At 37.5% G+C, this 16,240-nt stretch overlaps 1 protein-coding gene across 1 annotated transcript; it reads right to left on the bottom strand.

The window, feature by feature from the left end:
- Positions 1-5,494: 5,494 nt before the first annotated feature.
- LOC138819350 (bile acid-CoA:amino acid N-acyltransferase-like) lies at positions 5,495-13,825 on the bottom strand. The gene is made up of 4 exons (XM_070010814.1): positions 13,630-13,825; positions 11,667-12,168; positions 7,983-8,185; positions 5,495-6,915 (listed from the first exon to the last, which is right to left on the bottom strand). The coding sequence occupies exons 2-4, from the start codon at positions 12,127-12,129 to the stop codon at positions 6,322-6,324; spliced, it is 1,260 nt and encodes a 419-aa protein (XP_069866915.1). The 5' UTR covers positions 12,130-12,168; positions 13,630-13,825; the 3' UTR covers positions 5,495-6,321.
- Positions 13,826-16,240: the final 2,415 nt, after the last annotated feature.

The following is a 16,240-nucleotide window of genomic DNA, read 5'->3' on the forward strand; positions in this document are numbered from 1 at the left end:
ATTTACGGAGGGGTATAGTTACATAAGTCAGGTAATGAGCACATTTCTTCTTTAACAGTGTCACCCATTCCCTCAATGTCTCAGTTGTATAGTTGTACAGTTCATTTTCAAATAGTGTTCAGTGAATATCATTCTTGTCTACCCTTTGTCCTACCCTTTAAATTGCTCAATAGTTAAGTGTAACTAAAAGCTAATGCATTAGACAATATAGATATAGAATGTTTCTATCATCAGGAAACATTCTATTATAATACAGCACTGTAAATCCCTCTAGAGCAGAAAATATACCTTGTTCAATACTGCATTCCTAGCACAGTGCTTGGCAGATAGTGGTCATTAAATGTTTGACTAACTAAATGAAAAAAAATGATATATGTAAGAAAAAGTCAAGTGAAATTCCTGAGAGAATATGAATAAGAAAGCACAGAAGCCAAATTAAATTATTAAGGGCTACTTCGGAAGATGGGAGTCTTCAACATTCAGTTGTATAGATTTTCTAAATTCTCCCACATACACCAGAAGGTAGGACCCTGCCATTGCAAGGTATTAGCAAAATAAGGGTACAAAACAGCCAAAGGACAAACAGCAATAATCCTTCCGCATCAAGCAGATTGAATCTTGAAGTGGTTGAAGGAGAAACCTCCAGCAGCCTCATTGGTGGTTAAACATGAAAGGTGGGGTTCTGAGCAGGTCCTAGATGTCCAGATTCCCAAGGTGAAGAGACTCAGGCCTATAAACCAGTGGGGAACTGGCAGAGCAACAATGTGAGAAGATCAGAAACAAAGAATAAAACACAATAAAGGTCACCCATGGTAGATACAATTTACTAATCAAGAAACACATTGCTATTTCCTTTTGCAGCCTGTTGTTGTTTTTCTTTGTTACAAAAGACTTCATTATTCAGTCCAGAGAAGAATACCTCCATGCCACACACATGCACTGAATTCTAGGGAAATTTTTTTCAAAATAATCCAGAAATCATCTCTTTATAATTTCACATTAACTGAACACTGGCTTTTGCATTCAAATTATATCTTTTACCTCCAAAGTACCACTAAAACACCTCTTGTTTAGGTTGATGCAACTGACATAAAAATCTGCATTTCTGAGCAATAACCTGGTAGGACGGTAAGTTCTAGTCCCTCAGATAACCTTTTTATTTCTTGCAATGAGAGAAACCCAGAACAAAATGAAAATAGCTTTTCCCAGATGCCCTGTAAGCAATTATTTGAGAAAACAGACCATTCTGATTAAACAATACTCCCCTACTCCTACCTACTCTAAATTTAATTGCAAATGATTTGCTGAGCTTTAGAGGCATGGGGTTCTTATCTTTGCTTTCCAGTTTTTATCATTCAAAACATCTCAACCTGTTGATGCAAGTTGAAATCGTCTCCATGGACAGCTGGTGGTCTCCTGTTTTAGGTCCCAAGTATCGCTGCAACAGCAGCTGCTAGTATAAAGTCTGAGCAGAGCCTCTCTAATTCTCATTTATACCGTTCAATCTAAGAGTTTCATAATGGAGTCTAATCTTTCATCAAAATACTTTTCCCTGGGCTCCTCCTCTTGGCTCCTGGCTGTGTTCTTTGTCACTTTTTAATTTATTCTCTCTCTAAGTCAGCAATCTCGTAAGTAATGTTTCCTAAGATGAAGGGCCCCAAATATCCACCTTTGGAACAGGGTGATGACCTGAGGAGTCCCTTTCTCTGTCTTTTTTTTTCTCTTTTACCCTTGCCTCTGTCTCCACATGCCTCCATCTTGTGCAGGCTGGCAGTTTCCTCTCCATCCCTCACCCAATAAAACTCTTTTCTGCCTGAAAAAAATTCAGCTGAGGAGTCTTCTAGCCAATGATTCTGTTCCCCATAGCTTCTAAAAAATCTGACTTGACAGATATAATGTGCTGGAAGTTGTAGGATACACTACAGTATCTCTCTTTTTCTCTGTCTCTATTTTTCTCTTTCTCTCTCTGTCTCTCTGTCTCTGTCTCTCTGTTTCTGTCTCTGTGTCTCTGTGTCTCTCTGTCACTCTCTGTCTCTCTCTGTCTCTCTCTGTCTCTCTCTGTCTCTCTCTGTCTCTCTCTCTCTCTCTCTCTCTCTCACACACACACACACACACACACACACACACACACACACACACACACACACACACCCATCTTCAAAGCTGACACTTCATAATTTCAGGCAAATAATGTAGATAACTATTTACCAGCTACTTTTAAAGAACCTGATACTTGAAAAGTTCCTTTTATACTAAGATATGTGGTAAAGACTGTGATGTTTTCAATATATACTATGTATTCTATTTTGTTGTTAGGCTGAGTTACATTTTTTCAACCTTCCTTGCAGCAAAGCATAGCCAAGTCACTGATAACTCTTACATAGAAAGTGAGTATACTTTTGAGGTTGCAGTAACAAAATACCTTAGAATGGGTAATTTCTAAGTAATAATTATTTCTCACCCTTTGGAGTGATCTTCAGATTTTGTGTCTATTGTGAGCTAGCCTTGTGCCCTGTAACATACATCATACCGCTACACTTCATCACAGTGACCTTCACCTTCCACGCTTCTATCTATATTCTGATGGTTAACACTTAAGTAATTTCTTAAAAGATTGAAACATTACAGCTCTACTCTTTTCTGAACTTTCTCAAAGCAACGTATCTCCAAACTCTACTGGCCTTTATTCATTTACCGAGTTCCAAAGCCAATTTTCACATTTTAGTATTTGTTCTAATAACATCCCACTTCATACAATTTTCTGTATAAGTCTATTCTTCTGCTATAATAAATGCCTCATATCTCATAGCAGTAGTTATGTAGACTAGAAAATCCAAAAGTGCTAGCAGATTCAATGGCTAGTAGAGCCATTCTTTGTTCCATAGATGGCACCTTGTTTTTACATCTTCCCATGATAGAAGGAGCAAGACAGGTTCCTTTAACCTTCATATCAGGGCACAAATCCCATCATAACAGCAGAAAACTTAGGAGTTCATCATTTACCAAAAGGCCCCTTCTCTTAACCATTATCTTTAGGTAGGTAGGGGGAGAGGATAGATTTCAACATATGAAGTTTAGAGAGACATCAACATTAAAATTATAGCAGTGGCTAAATTTCATGTATGAGCCTGTCCCCTACAAGACCCAGAGCAAGGACGAAAATGAAGATTTACATATGATATCATGACTATGTAAAATAAACAAACCAGTAGGAAAAGGCTCATTAAATATTTAATAATCTTACCTGAAATATACCTTAAGACAAAAAACATATATATTTGGCTATCACTAAAAGTCTTTAATAATCAAAATACTCAATAGTTATAAGACTGTTGAGGTGTCCTTGTGGAAGGCCACTGTTCCGATTGGAATCTGAGATGTCCCTTGACATCTTGACACGTTGGAAGATTGGTTGCCAGTTGATGGACTTTTGAGACCTAATGAATGGATCCATCCCTGATGGAATCATAATTTGATGGCATTATTGGAAAGTAGTAGAAACTAGGAGGTGGACCTAGTTGGGTGAAAAGGGAGCATGGCCTTAATATATATATATAAAACTTGTCCCTGCCCCATGTCTCTACAGCTATCTTACAGATCTCTTAGATCTCTTGCTCTCTCCTATCTCTCTTTCCTCTCTTCTCTCTGTCTTCCTGTCTCTGTCCCTCTTTTTGTCTCCTTCCTTCTCACTGTGAAGTAAGCAATATCCTCTGTCACATGTTCCTACCACCATGATGCTTTGACCCATGGTAGGTTGGGCCTCCTCACAGCAGTGATACCAGCCAACCATGGACTGAAACCCTTCAAACGGTGGGCCCAAATAAATCTCTTGTCTTTTGTTTCTCTCAGGTATGCAGTCACAGCTAGCAAAGTTTCAAGTAAGCAATTTACATTTTAAGATTAAAAACTGAGAGTTTGTAAATGAGAATTTATCACTCCGGGAATTGTTTAATTTCATCATATCAATTGCTATCAATAACACTATGGTTTTAATTCTCTTAAAGTGGTGTCAACACCAATATGCTTACACAAAACATCAGCATCACAATTCATAGCTATTTATCTCAACATACAGACAAACCAATCTGGAACTGGACACATGGCTCAAGTGACAGAGTGACAACCATGAGTAAGCAAGAACTTTTGGCCCTAACTTCAAGCCCCAGTTCTCTCTCTTTTTCTTTCTCTTCCTCTCTTGTCTGTCTGTCTGTATCTCTCTCTCTCACACACACACATACACACACATACCCATCCATACACACACATGTATATACATATACAGATTTAAGACTAATATAAATATTTGGTATGCAAAATGTTCAACTGCCAAGTGAAACTTACAAATATTACACCAACCCTGAATACCTCCAGGATTATTGTTGTGGTTTAGACAAGAAGTGTCTCCCTAAAAGGTTCATGTTTTGAACTTTGGAGCTCAGATAATAGTACAACTGAGAACTGATATGGTCATGAGGTCACTAACTGAATGGACTATTAGGAAATGGGACCTAATTGGAGAAGGTAGGTCACTGGGGACAAATCTTTGAAGGTATATCTTGTCCTTGGCAATTTTGTGTGTCTTTCTCTCTTCCCACTGCCTACCATGAGGTGAGCCACTTTGCTCCCCAACATACTCCCTGAACCACACAGAGGCTCAGCAGTAATGAAGTCACATGACCACGAGTTGAACTCTCTGCAACAGCTAAAAAAAAATCCTTTCTCTTTTAAATCATTTTTCTTCTGTATTTTGTCCCACTGACAAAAAAAGTGACTAACATGATTACAAATCTGAGGAAAAAAAACAGTTAAAGATGAGAAAAATGTACACATACTACTAAGGGTACAAACCTTTGTTATTCAAGAGACTGTTGAATTCATACATTCTGGTGATGTCCAAAAAAAAAAAAAAGCACACAAAAAATCCCAAATGGTCTTAGTTTTGAGAAGAGTCCATAAAATATAAATTGAGGCATATATATCAGGCCAAATTTACTGGTTAGAAGAGTCGAAGTGAGGTATTCTGATTGACCATGGGTGTGAAATATAACCACTTCTCCAAATAAGAGAGGAGAAAAGGTAATTGTGCCACCCTGAATAAATAGAATTATTTAAATTGAAATAGTATTAGAAAGCAAATAGAAGGAAGTAAGTTTAGGCAGACACAGCAGAAAAGGATCATCCTGTGCTTTCTGCTCTTCAGATTCTTTACTAGCTCACCCATCATACCTCCAAAATGATTCAAAATTGTTTCTACTGATTCTTCTTTCCTTGATTATTACCTTTCACATTTATTGTAACTCAATAACTCAGGAATATTTGAACCACATATATGACCTTTTGCTCTGTCTATACTCAGAGTCATTGAATTCATTACGTTCCATGAACCCAGAGAATATTTTTGTGTTGTCAGTAGGTTAAGTCTTTTACATTTGTAAAATGCTTGAAAGAAAATCTTAAAAACTGCTTTTGGGGTGAATAAAATTTATGACAGGGAAACTTTAATATCCTTTAATAAATGTTTAATTGTAACACAGATACTATCATTCATTACACATTATCTTTGCTGATTTTGTGTTAAAGTATCAAAGTAAGACATAGTAGTCTAAACCTCTGGCCCACAAAGCTTAAAATATTCATTCTCTGGTAGTTTACAGAAAAAATATACTAGCTCCTAATTCAGAAAGGTAACTAGTTCCCAATATTATGACTACTTCCCTGAGATACAATTTTATGGGTCTTGATTTCCCCTTCAAATCATTGAGGATACAAACTGTTGTACATTTTGAAGCACAAACATAATTTTGTTAGCTTTCATTAAATTATTGATCATAAATGATTCAATGATCTTATGGACGTGTTTACAAATTGCCTTAAAATACCCAGCTTGAGTTTCTAATAATAATAAAGCAACTATGAAAATATGCATGTTATTTTCATGAAGCAATTTCAAAAATATTTTGAAATGTGATCAATTTGAATTTTAGGAAACAAATGGCATCTAATTGTTTTCAGTTTGTTTTTATAAGCCTAAGATTTCTGTGACTGATCATCGATTATCTTTATTCTCTTGGTAATTGCTATGGCTGAGAATTGCTGTGCTGACAATATTTAGGGCAGGTACGTTTACTTCTTCAAATGTAGGACTCCCAATGTCTATTTGGTTAAGTGGAAATCATTTTCCCCTTTTCTCAGTCCTTCTGCCCTTTTCTCATTTTAACTTCTTTATTACAAGAAGAGATCAAAGCTGTTCCTCTATAAACACAGAGACAAGGTGCTAATAAAGAAATTTACTTCTCTGTTTCTAAGGCATATCTAGTCTTTTCAGAGTTGACTGGTCTTCACTGGCACAAGGTGCTTCCTGAGAAATTTCTGAATCTCCTGCCAAGAATGTTCCTGTGCAGCTGCATGTGGGATAACCTCTCCTCCCCAGTGGATGGCTGTGGTCAAGGAGCTGAGCTTTGAAGCACGGCACAGTGGAGTATAGGGAGGTTCTATCAGGTGACCTGCCCCAGGGTAAGATAGCAAAGTCCAGTTGTTCTTCCCATGTCTCCTCAGCTGTTCCTTGGCTTGTTCAGCATGTAATTTGCTGTTGATATTCTTATCGTCTTCTCCCACAATGAAGAGAAAATGTCCCTGAGCCTTTTCAATAGGAAGAAAATAACGGCTATCCTTACATCCAGTTTCAGCATAAACTCGATAAAACTCTGCAAATCCAAAGACATCATTGGATTGCAGGTGTAAAGAGAAAGGGGTGGGCTTTATGATCTTGTCACGGTATATATGTGGAACATCAATAATGAAGTTAGGACCATTAATGAGCACAGTGGCTGTGACTTGTTTTAGGTGAATAGCCAAAGAGAGTCCAATCTCTGCTCCTCTGCATATAGAGACTATCCCAATGCCTGGGCCCAAGACCTGAAAATAAAATGGAAACAAAATGGACTCTTTCCTTCAGTTAGGAAATGTACTCTCTCAATCAAGAAGTTGGGTGAGAAATGAGAACAAAGTAAGCAAAAAGAAATCCTCATCCATATATTTATATAAACCATTTCTAGAGTTCTGGAATACAGAACTCTGTATTACTGAATATTGAATTCTATGAATTTACAAAGAAATATTATAGTTACTGTCACATTTTACTGCCTATATATTATGGATTCGACATTGTGTTTTATTATGAGTTCAAGATGCTTTCAAGAAATAACAATATAGAGGAGAAAAAAATAGTATTGTGAACAATGGTCAGGGGGCTAACCAATGGGTAAACTTGGTTGCACAAAATCCGAGTCTCTAGAGATTCGGAGGAGTGGGCACCTTACAGCAAGAGAAGAAGTAGAAATTAATAAGACAGAATATGAAACTTGAATAAAGTCGTTGGCTTGCTTGCTTTCCAAAAGATCTCGAAAGGGGGCTTAGTTCAGCTTTCTTTTTATTGTTAGTCATCAAATAAGCACTAGAAAGGCACAATATCTTATCATCGAGGAGCTCTCTGCCAGACGGAGAGATGAGGGAAGAAAGGAAAGCTTAGATAATCAGAGGATTATAAATTCTCTGACGTAAGAATGTACACAGATGAGCCGGCTAACCCAGTAAATGCAAAGGTAGGTTTCCATGGTGTAATCTCTTTGAACAATTAACAGACAGCTCAACAAAATAAAGACCAAGTAGCTGAAACCTGTCTTGTCTAAGGGGAGTGGGACTTTCAAGAAGGGTAGAAGAATGGAGAGAGGAATCAAGGGAGGAATACAGATGTGAATGCATATGTACCCATATGAAAATGGAACTAGGGAATTGAAGGGGACAGCCTGAGCTGGGATAGACCAGGGAGGGATCATGGAAGCGATGACACTAATCAAGATGCATTGTTTACATAAATTGACCTGCAGAATTGAAACACCTTTGTACAACTAATTTAAAGATAATAAAAATGAAAAATACAAACAACATTGTGACTAACATCTACTAAAGAATAAAAAAATTACCTTTGGATGTCTCAGTAGTAAGTTGGCAGCTTCCTCAAAATACTCCAGATCTACCTTTTCAAGTACAAAGGGCAGGTCGTCATAGCTATGGTAGGCCAAGGCCAAGGTAACAAAGCCATGACTGGCCAGGAGACTGGCCCTGAATTCAATCAGGCCTCCAATACCACCAAACAAATCAATGACCCCTGGGAACTTGCCCTCTCCTGAGAATTAAAAAACAAACAAACAAACAAAACACACAGTACAGTTATTAATAAAATATGAAACCACAAAGAAGAAATGCATCCAAATTTTGAAATGAGTATTTATGTGTCTCCCTCCTCCCTCTGAAGCTGTAAAGTTTGTTTTCAACATAGTATCTTGTACATCTCATTGTTACAATGGGTCAACCTGGATTCTTGGTTCAGCATTTTGTCATTTTCCTTCCCCTCTCAAATTAGAAAATCTATATATAAGATGCATGCACCGGAATCAAATACAGTGAAAACAGGGGTTATGCCATGGGGGAAGAACATACAAAAGAAACCAAAAAAAATCACACAGTACATTAAGAACAACAGCAACAAAAGTAAAACTTTTTGTGTCCCTATCTTGGGGTTCATTTCCCTTGGCATCATTTTATATGGTCATATGTACATAGCTTTTGATCTTTTCTGCTTGTCTCTAGACATTTTCTTACGAATCATATCCCTAGACCTGTTTAATCTCTGAAGCCAAGGAAAATGGGGCTTATTTCTATAGTTTTGCTATAAACAAAGCCATAAAAGTTGTGCTAAAGTTTTTGTTTTGTTTTGTTTTTTTATTTTTGTCAGTCATGGGGCTTGAACTTTGGGCCTGGGTATGGTCCCTCAGCTCTACAGCTGAAGGTGAGCACTCTACCACTTGAGCCACAGCACCACTTCTGGTTTTCTGGTGGTTAATTGGAGATAAGAGTCTCAAGGGCTTTACTGCTGGGCTGGCTTTGAGCCATGATCCTCAGATCTCAGCTTCCTTGGTAGCTAGGATTACAGGTGTGAGCCACTGGTGCCCAGCAAGCTTTTAAACTTCTAATATATGTACAAATAAATTTCAAGAAACCTACCAAAGTCCTAAAATGAGATACTAGATGTGGTATGTCCATTCATATGTGTATTTTATTGATGGGAGATGCTCTAGCATCTGAAATGTCCCCCAAAGTCATGTCGTGTGTCCCAGGGTGGCAGTACTGGCATGTGGTGGGACCTTTAAGACTTGAATTCTAATGGGTGGTCTTCAGGTCATTGAGAGGATACTTTGCAGGAGGTGGTGGGACCCCATCTTCTTATTCCTGTCTTTTGCTTCTTAACCATGAGGCAAGCAGTTGTTCCCTACCACACATGCCTACCACGAGGTGCAGCTTTGCTCAAAGCAATGAGGCCAACCAATTGTGCACCGAAGCCTCTACAATTGTGATCTAAACTTTTTTCTTTAACTATGTTTACCTCAAGTATTTGTTACAGTAATAGAAACTGACTGTCAAACAGGAGGAAATCACAGATTTAATTTTTCAAAGAAGTATATGGCTCAAAAAAAATTGAAGCAATTACATTGGCTCAAACCCAGATGGAACATTCTATTATACTTATCTGAGTAACCAGTGATGGGGTCTTCCACCCAAGCAGATGTAAATGATGAATCATTCATTCAATAATAGAGAGTATTCTCTATTCCCTTCAACCTAATACAGCCTAAAACACACCAATGGTTAATGAAAGAAAGGATGATCAGAGTATCATTCTACTTACACTTGGGTAAGGAGGGGGGGGAGAGAGAGGGAGAGAGAGTGCACTGGTACTTGAACTCAGGGCTTGGGTGCCATCTCTTAGCTTTTTGCTCAAGGCTATCACTTTACCACTTGAGCCACAATTCTACTTCCTCTACTTTCTCTCTTTTAGGCAGCTTATCTTTTTTCAAAATAAAGTAATGCCCACGCCCTGAAAGAAATTCACAGTGCACTTACATGAGTATTCTATTCATATGTGTATTTTTAATGACATTCAATGAAAAGTAGTGATTTGGCTAAAGGTGAATTGAGAATAAAAAATTACTTTCCTGGGCTGGGAAGGTGGCTTAAAGTGGTAGAGCATTTGCCTTGCATGCCTGAGGCCCTGAGTTCGATTCCTCAGCACCACATAAGCAAAAAGAAAAAAGCCAGAAGTGGCGCTGTGGCTCAAGTAGTAGAGCGCTAACCTTGAGCTGAAGAGCTGAGGGACAGCGCCCAGTCCCAGAGTTCAGGCCCCACGACTGGACCAAAAAAAAAAAAAAAAAGACTTTCCTTTGAAAAAGGAAATAACAAAATACTTAATATATATTTTATTCAAAAATGGTATTTGAGCAAATCTGTAAAAAGTCTTTTGCATTTTCTGTAGAAAAGAAGACACTTATTTTGAAATAAATACCCCTTGTCTTACCAGAATATTGAGTTGAGAAATGTTTTGAGACTTTTGAGTTGCATATGCTTAACCTCTTCTTTACCACTTACAACTCATCTCTCCTTTGTATGCCCACAGAACAAACACCTGAAGCAAGAGTCCTAGCACATGCAATGTCCCCAGTGGTTAACACATAGCACACCATGAATCAGCACTTCAACTCAAGGTAAAAGGCCTGAAACAACACCCACATTTTTAACAGAGGTGGAATACTAGAGGAACAAAACTTTGTGCTACTTACTTCCTGCTCTTTTCTTTGATCTTCTACTTTTTCTGATAAACCTTCAGTCCATCACATCATAAACTTGCTTTCATCCAATTGTTTCTAACATATTTACGAGATGATTTCTTTGTTGTTTTGTATGTCCCTCCCCCACGGTATAACCCCTGCTTTCACTGAATTTGATGTTGGTATAATTTGTGGTGGGGAAGGGAAAAAACAAAACGCTTAAATAGGGATACAGGTGGATCCATTGCAACAATGAGATGTACAAGTCATTATGTCGAAAAAGGAACTTTACAAGTTGGGGGGGGGGGCGGGTGGAAGGAATGGGAAGGGGAAACAAAGGAGGAGGCAACCATGCTTGATAGGAAATGCACTCATTATCTTGCCCATGTAATTGTAACCCCTCTGTATGGTATTTTCACAATAAAAAAAATAAACTTGTTTTGTCAACAATGCAATAACATAAGGTGTTATTTAACAAGACAGAGCTGGGACATGGTTGTCATATTATCAACATGAGTGTCTTCGGATAGTCAAGTTTTAATGAATATAAATTTAGCATAATACCCAGTTTTGGAAATCTCAGAATGGAAGGACTCCTTAAATTATCATATCCTGGGGCTGGGAAGGTGGCTCAGTGGTAGAGCGCTTGCCTTGCATGCATGAGGCCCTGGGTTCGATTCCTCAGCACCATATAAACACAAAGAAAAAAAGCCGGAATTGGCGCTGTGGCTCAAGTGGTAGAGTGCTAGCCTTGAGCTGAAGAGCTGAGGAACAGCGCCCAGGCCCCACAACCGGACCCCCCTCCCCCAAAAAATTATCATATCCTTAGACAAACTCCAGAACTACTGTGATGAAACTTAGGTTTTTAGTGCAATTATTACCACACTCCTGTTTTGATCCCTAATTTTGAAGGCAGGAAATCAGTTCAGCTCAATTCCTATTGGAATAAGGCATTTGAAAGAGGAAAAAGATATGGATAACAACAACTAGAAACATTCTACTCACCTGGAGGGACAAAGAGGGCTCCCCGAAGACGACCTTCCTTTATCAAGATCCGTGTGACCCCGGGCGCGACATACCACCTCTCCAAAGTCAGGCTGGCCTTCGGAACACTGTGAACATTTTTTAATGGCAGTTGTGGTTCAGAAACTTTCAATTGGATCTGGAAGGGACTATTCATCACATCTTTTTTCAGCAGTCGAGTTAAAGGATTTTCAGGTTTCAAGGACCAGAAAAGACCCATGGGGTGGATGCCCGTGTAGTCACCTCCAAGGGAAGGATCACGCTCCAAGTCTACTTCACCCGCTTCGTTGGCCCTAAAGAAGGCCTGAGAACGAAACACGTCTTCCTTCTCATCTTTCACTGATGCCTGAAAACACACCGTCTGAAAAGGGATCAGGCCTGTAGCGCGGATCCGCACTGGCTCATCAGCAAGAGCACTGAGAGGTGTCGCTATGATTTGAACCATTTTGGCAGTGTGGCTTCTTGGGTGATTCTTCAGAAATATCTTCAACAAAGCCCCCAAAGGGAAAGGAAAAACGATGAATGAAAGAAAATACTGATGAAGTGAATGAATAGTGAAATAGGATGGCAATCACACCTCTTAGAACTGTTTTAAACTTTTAGCAAATATTCTGTTACAAAATATTCTGCTACAATATTAAGCTTGTAATACAAGACATCTGAGAGATTAAGTTGATTATTTATTTATTTATTTATTTATTTATTTATTTATTGCCAGTCCTGGGGCTTGAACTCAAGGGCCAGAGCACTGTCCCTGAACTTTTTTGTTCAAAGCTACTAGCGTTCTAGCACTTGAGCTGTAACTCCATTTGTGGCTTCTTGGTAGATAATTGGAAAGACTAGAAACATGGTCATAAAACAAAGATCTCCCCCAAGAAGTGCATTTATATCAGGATCTTCTGATAAGAAAGGTCCAATCCCCTAACCAAATAAGTAAATAAAAATGAAAGCCAGAAGCAACTCAATCAAATAAAGTTACAATGAAGGGGCAATGCAGCTCAAGCTCCAATCAGAATGACACAGCCCCCAATTCCAATATTTTGGAGGAATAGGGGTATGTTCTTTCTTGGAGGTAACTATTAGTTTTTCAGTCATAATTTTATATAAACTAGTCAGAATTCAATTATGAGAGCTGCAACCTCTTTGTACATCACTTTTATGATAAAATTAAATTATAAAAAGTAAATCAGTGGATAAGACATTGCTTCTGTTTCTTAAGAGGCCTAAAACAAGTGATTTTTTTAGCTCAAAAGTACCTTATTTTACTTTTTACAAATAGTCAAGAAATTGAATACTTAGGGTTACATAGAGTTATACAGAAGAGTCAGAAACACAATGCATATCTCCAATTCTTAGTCAAAGTGATTAGTAGTTTAACAGAATTTATCAGCGGTCTACATATGATAACCACTAGAAGATTAGGTGACTAAAAGATTAGGTTCTAAAATAGCTCAGGGTGTAGAATTCCTTCTATACATTAATCTCATTAAACATCACATAATCAGCCAAACAGAAAGAAATAAATTGGAAAGTCATTAATTTTAGTCCATTTGCATTTGTTTTGGTGTTTTCTATCAAAATGATGGTTGCTATCAGAAAACATTCCTGAGTTGCATAAATAGGTCTAATAATAATAGTCCAGCTTTAAGAAATATTTTATAGAATTTAATCCTAGTAGGTCACTAATTGTACTTTAAACAAATTATTTCTAAACCTACAAGCAAAATATAAACAAGACCCCAATTTCCAGATAGATTTTTCCAGTATTTTACAAAATATTATTAGAAAGAGGGAGACACATTAATGGGTTAGTAAGGATAGAATAAAGTGATTTCTGGTACTCTTTCTCCTCAAAACACATAATTAGAGATTGGTACTCTCATTATTAGTAAGTTGCTATTAACATTCATTCTAATAATAAATCTGCCTGAAAAGCTACTCTTACCTGAACACCTTTGGGTATTCCACAGCTGTTTGAATTAGAGGTCTAGTTGATTATTAGCAGAAAGACTGTCTTTGTAAACTGCTAAGTCACAAAAACTAGATTAAACAACCACATTTAAACCTGTTTTAATCATTACAGAACAATATCCTTGTCCTCTTGAGCTTTCTGTCCAGCAAAAGATTGTCCTTACTTAAGACCAGAGCTCAAGTCTTTTATAGTTTAATAACACCACAGCACCAGTGTCACCACCACTGTTACCACCCACTCCTTGCTCCATTATTAACTATTAACTTTCAGTAAATTCAGCCTCCTCCTGTTTTTTATTCTTTTCATTTTGTATTCTCCAAATGCCTTCCTCTTACAGGTAGTCTTTAGAATTTGCCCACATTTACTCATTTTACATTTATATTTACTCATTTACTCATTTTCTACTTTTTGTTTGATCTTTACTTTAAAAAAATAAATTTATGGTATTGTTATTGTAAAGGTGATGTAGAGAGGTTACAGTTATATAAGTCAGATAATGAGTACATTTCTTTTGAACATTTCTTGTTCTCTCCCAGTTGGTCCCTCCTATCTCCACCCATAAGTTGTATAGTTAATTTTCAAAATAGAGTCTAGTCTTACTGCTGCCTTTGTTCACCCTTTGTCCCTTCCTTTCTGTGTCCACCCTCCTTACCCTTACCAAAACACATAAACTTAGAAACAAGACAAAAGATACAAAAATCAAAAACAGCAACAAAGGAAAAAAAACCTGTTTCCATTTCTTGGAGTTCATTTCACTAAGTATTATTTTAAATGATCATATGCACATAACTATTGAGCCTTTGTGATCCTTTCCTAAGAATAGTCTCCTTTGGTCTCACTATGTGAATATCTAGAAACCTGTATAATGTCCCTGAATAATACATGTTCCAATGTATTTTTTGTCTTTTACCATCCAGGGTGTGTATTTGTGGATCTTTACTTCTATTGGCACCATTTTGGCACATCTGACCTACAAATAAAGAAGTCAAGGCAACTACAGGAAAGGGCTATGATTTGTAATGGATTTTACACTTTGCAGAGGCCACAGCAGCTGGGAACTATAAATGTGGTCATGAAAACCAACTTCTTCTAGGGCTTTATCCTTCACTCAGAATTTTAAGATACTTAAATCAAGCGATTTCCTTTCTTTTCTCATCTAATTCACAGGTTTTTTGTTTTTTGGTCATGGGGCTTGAACTCTGGGCTTGGATGCTGTCCCTGCGCTCTTCAGCTCAAGGTCAGTGCTGTACCTCTTGAGCCACACCGCCACTTCCAGTTTTCTAGTGGTTTATTGGAGATTAGAGTCTTACAGACTCTCCTGCCCGGGCTGGCTTTGAACCATGATCCTCAGATCTCAGCCTCCTGAGTAGCTAGGATTACAGGTGTGACCCACCGACAGTCAGCTTATACAGGTTCTTGACATAGCTGTAGATGATAGTGAATTAACAAGCAAATGAAAGGGGAAAAAAATAACAATAACAGTCACCTGAGTCTTCTTTATCTGAAGAAATGGATAGCACTTAAAAAGTGCAAATCTAAAAAAAAAAAAAAAGAATGGTTGGTAAGCAGAAAATGAAGAAAACATGTACTACTGAAACAGAAAATAAACATTAGAAAAAATTACAGAAAAGTTGTTTGCTTGGAAAAATCAATGAAATCAGCAAACTCTACCTGTTAGCCTGACCTAATTTAAAAAAGATAGAAAACAAATAAAATGGCACCTGGAATGAAAGCTTATCATGAAAGCTGCAATAGACACTAAAAGAAAAAAGGGGGGGGGATATTCTGACCACATTTATGTAAACTATTATCACAACTAAGGTTATTGAATAAATTAATTGAAAAAGTAATATTGAAAAATGGTTTCAGATGAAAGAAAATAGAATAGTGAAGCTATCTAATATCTAATAAATAACTAAATGAACCGCAACGGATTCCTAGATTGGAGATGTCTTAACATATGGTATATATACACAATGGTAGTCTATGCTTCCATCTGAAAAAATGACATTGCCCGATTTGTAAGGAAATGGAAAGACTTGGAAAAAATTATACTAAGCAGAGTACAGCAGACCTAAAGAAACAGGCTGCATGGTTTCCCTCAATTGTAATAAGTAGAATGTGCCTCTAAATCTACAAGTAAATCCAATGGATAGTAAAAGACAAATAATTACACCTGGACATAATTAATTAATAGCAATCTAAACATTCACACAGTGCAAAGGAGGATATTCTTTTTTAATATTTTTATTGTGAAGATACTGTACAGAGGGGTTGAAAGTAATGAGTACATTTCCTATCGAGCATTGTTACCCCCTCTTTTGTTTTTTCCCCTACTATCCCTTCCGTCCCCACCCCCCAATTGCCCTCACCCAAGTTGTAAAGTTCATTTTCAACGTAGTGTCTTGTGTGAATCATTGTTGGAATGAGTCAACCTATATCCTTGTTTCAGCATTTTGTTATTTCCCTCCTCCTCCCCAAATTAGAAAAATGTACATTCAAGATGCATGGCACCATAATCAAATACAGTGAAAACAGGGGTTAACCCACAGTGGGGAAGAACATACAAAAGAAACAAAAAACA

Source organism: Dipodomys merriami, unplaced genomic scaffold (assembly GCF_024711535.1).
Source record: "Dipodomys merriami isolate MVZ:Mamm:240054 unplaced genomic scaffold, mDipMer1.0.p SCAF_11, whole genome shotgun sequence".
Lineage (NCBI taxonomy): Eukaryota > Metazoa > Chordata > Mammalia > Rodentia > Heteromyidae > Dipodomys > Dipodomys merriami.

What these genes read in the sequence shown, in the direction of transcription:
- LOC138819350 (XM_070010814.1), bottom strand. Translation starts at nt 12,129, where the DNA reads ATGGTTCAAATCATAGCGACACCTCTCAGTGCTCTTGCTGATGAGCCA. An exon ending in AGCCCTCTTTGTCCCTCCAG is followed by an intron (nt 8,186 to 11,666) that starts GTGAGTAGAATG and finishes TTTAATTCTCAG; the next exon opens with GAGAGGGCAAGTTCCCAGGG. An exon ending in TACTACTGAGACATCCAAAG is followed by an intron (nt 6,916 to 7,982) that starts GTAATTTTTTTA and finishes TTTTATTTTCAG; the next exon opens with GTCTTGGGCCCAGGCATTGG.